Here is a 5,667-nt window from a genome sequence, read left to right as displayed (position 1 = left end):
TCATATGTATTCGCAATTAATATACTTTTCCAAAAAAGAAACGCATAACCCAGAAATCTGTTGCGAAAATGTTGTATTTTCAAACATGTATAACTCGTCCACAAATAGACTTTAGTACATGCATTTTCGCATCAGTTTCGAAGAAGGAAATGTCTATACAACCAAGTGGATAATTTTAGATAACGGAGACATTGTGCGCCATGGTGACGACGTAGCACGGGTCCGACGTCGGATCTCCTGGCTCTCAATCCAATCTCTCTCAACCTGTTCCGTACAGTTTGACCGGATATCCTCCGAAGTCCAGGCACCATGGCTGCTCTGCTCTCAGCCGTGGCATACGATCTCGCAAATGTCGTACCCGGATGTACCGATCTTTGGCTACAGTGGTGACTCGAGGTCCGCCTGTGCGGGGACGGTCATTGGTTATGTCTGTTTGGCTGTAACGAGCTGTAAGCCGTGATATCGTGCTCAGACTAACATTCAGTCGCCTGGCAACAGAAAATTGGTAATCTCCAGCGTGCATTCTTTCAATGGCGAGGTTCGGTGCCGCAGCGTCAGGACGTGGCGTAGTGGTTTGACCTTGAAACACGTCACAATTTAATTCTGGAAATCGAGAAACTATCCGCACTGTGGCCAGTTTCTGAGAAAGGATTTAACTAAATTCAACCTGCAGTTATTATGAATATATGCCAAGGATGAAACAAATTTTAAAAATGTCGAAAACTAATTTAAACTACCTCGCCCTGGGCGAGAATGTTCTCCGAACTTAAGAGTTATTAAGCATCTCGCGCATGGGCGAGACTGTTTTACTTTGCTCAAAATTCATGTTTTGGGGTTTGTATGTGAATGAAATTTTCATGGGTCGGCATATACGGTATTACAAGTCGAGGCATATTTTATAATTATCAATTCAAATGTGTTTCAGACTTCAGTAATTCTTTGTTTTGTATCTCCAGATGCCACCAACCTCGCTCTTGAAGCAGAGACTAAAATTATGCACGACGTGAACGGTGCAGTGGCGGTTGACGGAGAGCAAAACTTGACATCTCTTCCTGCACTGACAATGCATCATTCAATAACTACTATATAATTATTGACCTGGGACAAAATTCCAGCATTACTCATATCGGCCTATTTGCGAGTAAGTTACTTTGTAATAAGACAATTTATTTACCTGAGTCATCTTTTGGAACTTAAAGCACTTTTGTGAATTAAGTCATACATGATGATGTTCATATCAATTCATTAGACAATCCAGTGATCGACTGCATGAGCATTGATATACGCAATTGGGATACGATGACACCAACGTTAGCAAGCCGGACCACCCGATCCAGTTGGTCGCCTCTTACCATAAGCATGGGTTGCTAAAGATTAATTCTAAGCCGGATTTTCATGGGTAAAATCGACAACGGCACCCTGATAATGTTGAAAACGTCGAGTCACTCACTCCTCACAAAGCAATGTCCTTCAAGTGTTTGGGTAGCAATTGAGATTCGCTATGCATGTCATTTCCCAGGCTTGCGGCATTGTGTTGAATAGTACTCACTGTAAGGCAAATTGGGCACCGTTAACTACTGAAACAACAACGACCATCTGTCCCGATTGTGAGTAGGAATCCGTAATCCGCTATAATTGTGAACCTTAATATATCAACAACAAAAAACATATTGTGGGTTCCACCAAAGTTGTAAATGTTTATCAGGCGACTGACAGGATCGGGTAATCATGAAGATCCGGGTTAGAATTATCTTAAGTAACTCATGCTTGTCGTAAGAGGCGATTGGATGGTCATGCTCGCTGACTTGGTCGTCACATGTCATCATATCCCAAGTGCATAGATTGATGCTCAAGCTGTTGAACATTGAATTGTCTGGTCCAGATTCGACTATTTACAGACCGCCGCCATACAGCTGGAATATTGCTGAGTGAGGCGGCAAAGAACATCCAATCCAATCCTATGTAAATGTTTATTATATGGTAACTAAAACACAAATGGTAAATTTGAAACCACGTAAGGAGCGAATTTAAGCAAACTCACTAACTATATGTCATTCATATTGCTAGAATATCCCGTGGAGAACACTACGGTGCATTTCAGTACCACCTGTACCGACAGAGATGACTGCTGGTCCAAATGCATCGTAGCTTCCCATAGAAGAAGAACTCAGTGGATAAATACCTGCGCTGCTGGCCACAGTAACAAGGCACACTTCATCCGACTAGTATTTCCAAATTTTCAAAGCATAAGTATCTGCGAAATCATCGTACTTGGTGGTGAGTGGTAACCCATAATCTATTATATGGTCTCTGCCATAAGGGACTAAAGGCGATGGTGGTAGCCTCGTGGTTAAATCGTTCGCTCGTCACGCCGGAGGCCCTGTTTCGATTCCTCACTTATGTACAGTGTGTGAAGCATTCTTTGGTATCCTCCGTCATGATATCAGGGGTGGAAATAACCCATTGCCCGACGCCCGAGTCCAGTGTATTTTTTCTGTCGGGCAAGCAAATTTGTATGTCACACTGTACCGGTGTCCAGTTGACTTTCCAATATGAATTATGTTGTTTATTTAAAAAAGCAACAAGAAAAGGGCCGGTATAGTGGAAAAATTATCAGGGCAAGTGATTTTACATGTGCCACTGTACCGGAGTACACTAGCAATTTTAAAGTTATTTCCACCCCTTGATATTGTGGAATATTTCTAAAAAGCGGCGTAAAACCATACTCACTCTCGACACCTTACGTCATTTGGTTTGAACATGTGAAGATCAGGGTTAGAATTGATCTTCAGTAACCCATGCTTGTCGTAAGAGGCGAGTAACGGGATCGTATGGTCAGGCTCGCTGACTTGGTTGACACATGTCATCGGTTCCCAATTGCGTAAATCGATGCTCATGATGTTGATCACTGGGTTGTCTGGTCCAGACTCGATTATTTACAAACCGCCGCCATATAGCTGGAATATTGCTGGGTGCGGCGTAAAACTAAACTCACTCACTCACTCATTTGGTTTCATATTTTTGGCAAAGTATACATTTTACTATTTGAAGAGCCTGAAAATCTCGATAAACTGATACATAGTTCCTTACTATGGATAACATTTCACACGATAAACGCGGAGGTCCACATGAACGGTCACTATGTGCTTTGTATTATTGTCATAATATACATATATGAAGTTAATGCAGAAATTGCATTTTAGTTAATGCACGACAATGTTGGTTAATTGGTAACGGTATACCGCGGACAAACACGTAAAAAGCAAATTTCTTCGTCGTATTAATTTCATCCTCAACATAATGAGTGAGTTATAGACACACTGGCAATATTTCGGCCATATCGGGACAAAAACAGCTCATACTTACATAACGTATAATGTTATATTATAAAATCTATCGACGAAGGGCAGTAAAGTAACTGGAATATCACAGTTAGAGATTCAAAATTAACACATAACTTATATTATTCAGGATACTACAATATAAACACGGGCTATAGATCTCCATACCAGGGACCATCGGGACTGTCATCCTCAATCCTCAACATGATTCATATTACAATACTGGCAGACTGTTGTTTTTCTTGGTTCTGTATCCACTATATTAATCTATGTACGTCTGAAACTTGCTCCGATATGGGCTGAAATATTGCCGATGTGACGTTAAATATTAGTGACAAGTATAAAACTGCTATAAAAATTGTTGATTATGTTTAAGCTGAGTGTGCAAACCACTCAATGTATAAAATAGCTTAAATAAAGCAGTGGAAGTCGGTGAGAGAGAGAGAGAGAGAGAGAGAGAGAGAGAGAGAGAGAGAGAGAGAGAGAGAGAGAGAGGAGAGAGAGAGAGAGAGAGAGAGAGAGAGAGAGAGAGAGAGAGAGAGAGAGAGAGAGAGAGAGGAGAGAGAGAGATAAGAGAGAGAGAGAGATGGAGAGAGAGAGAGGAGAGAGAGAGGGAGGGAGAGAGAGAGAGAGAGAGAGAGAGATGGAGAGAGAGAGAGAGATGGAGAGAGAGAGAGAGAGAGAGGGTGGAGAGAGAGAGGAGAGAGAGAGGAGAGAGAGAGAGAGAGTGAGAGAGAGAGAGAGAGAGAGAGAGAGGAGAGAGAGAGAGAGAGGAGAGAGAGAGAGATGGAGAGAGAGAGAGAGAGAGAGAGAGAGAGAGAGAGAGAGAGAGAGAGAGAGAGAGAGAGAGATCTTCATTTCCTCCACATTTTATTTCGAAGATATACATTATCATTCATTCACAAGCGAGCATGGTCAATAAAGAAAACACTATATTTATGTACAAGTAAAGTGAGTTATAAGTGGAACATATCAATCATAACAAAGCAATAAAGGTTGTTTGATGGAATACACAAACGATGCAAATGTGATTATTCATGCCAGGACGGTGATGATGAATTAGCTCTACCCATCAAGAATTCCTTTGTAAACTGAGTAACTGTGCTGTATTGCTTCTTTCCCATCGGTTTCAGCGAGTGCCGCACCCACAACCACCACCCCCACAACGACAACCACAACAACTACAACGCCAACCACGACTTCAACAACTACAACGCCCACCACGACATCAACAACTACAACGCCCACCACGACTTCAACAACTACAACACCAACCACGACTTCAACAACTACAACGCCCACCACGACTTCAACAACTACAACAACGCCCACCACGACTTCAACAACTACAACGCCATCCACGACTTCAACAACTACAACGCCCACCACGACCTCAACATCTACAGCGCCCACCACAACAACGTACACATCAACTACCACAGCATCAGCAACAACAGCGACCATCACAGCCGCATTAACAACCACAACTTCAGTGCCCGTCACAACCATAGCAACGGGTTCTCCTCTCATCTCAACCACAACTTCAGTGCCCGCAACAACTACAACAGCGGCAGCTTCTACGTCCATCATCACCACCACCCCAGCTACAATCACAGCGGTGACCACATCCACATCCACAAATTCGGCGCACACCACAACCACCACAATGGCCCCAATATCAGTGTCTAACTCAACATCGCCGCCGTCATCTTCCACGTTATTTTCATCTTCGTCGACATCACCTGCTGTAATTACATCCGATGCTGTCACAACAGTCCACCCAGACGGGCAGGCTCTTGCTTGGGATAGCTATGGAAGACCGATACGAAAAAAGTGCACCTGTCGCTGTAAACCCCCTGCAGTTCCAAAGGTTGAAAAAGAGGCTGTTGAAAGAGGCGATGAACTGAAAGATGAATTAATAGTTGAAACAGGCCTCTTGTCAACAGAAATTGCTAAGAAGATCAGCAAACAGGACGACAGAAAATCGTCAAATGTTATTGGGATGTCAGGAATAGCGATGTTGATACTTCCCATTCTCTTCATCGTCATCCCAGACCTGCTGACCTTCTTGAAATGGTTGTGTAGGTGTTGATGTGACATGTTTGTGATTGATGCTACCAGAGGCGCAGCACGGCAAATGTCTTGAGATTCACAGTTTTGTAAAGCTTTGTTTTACAATGAATTTACTAATTTGCAAATATGATATTTACACAAAATAACAAAATTTTGTAAATATTCGCAAAGAGAGATAACTGGTGTGTAGTGGTAAATGCTTGTTCTGTATGGGCAGGATATGCTCACCTTTTCCACAACACCTTGTGCCCTC

The 5,667-nt window shown here is 42.7% G+C and overlaps 1 protein-coding gene across 1 annotated transcript; it reads left to right on the top strand.

Annotated features, from left to right (window-relative positions):
• Nucleotides 1–349: 349 nt before the first annotated feature.
• Nucleotides 350–5,433, top strand: LOC124276922 (putative GPI-anchored protein pfl2). The gene is made up of 4 exons (XM_046712586.1): nt 350–449; nt 1,034–1,141; nt 2,068–2,277; nt 4,475–5,433. Exons 1-4 carry the CDS (start codon nt 350–352, stop codon nt 5,431–5,433), a joined length of 1,377 nt encoding a protein of 458 aa, XP_046568542.1.
• Nucleotides 5,434–5,667: the final 234 nt, after the last annotated feature.

The sequence above is a fragment of the Haliotis rubra genome, unplaced genomic scaffold, assembly GCF_003918875.1.
Source record: "Haliotis rubra isolate DU_JTF1 unplaced genomic scaffold, ASM391887v1 Scf2152, whole genome shotgun sequence".
Lineage (NCBI taxonomy): Eukaryota > Metazoa > Mollusca > Gastropoda > Lepetellida > Haliotidae > Haliotis > Haliotis rubra.
This window is presented reverse-complemented; position numbering and strand designations above follow the sequence as displayed.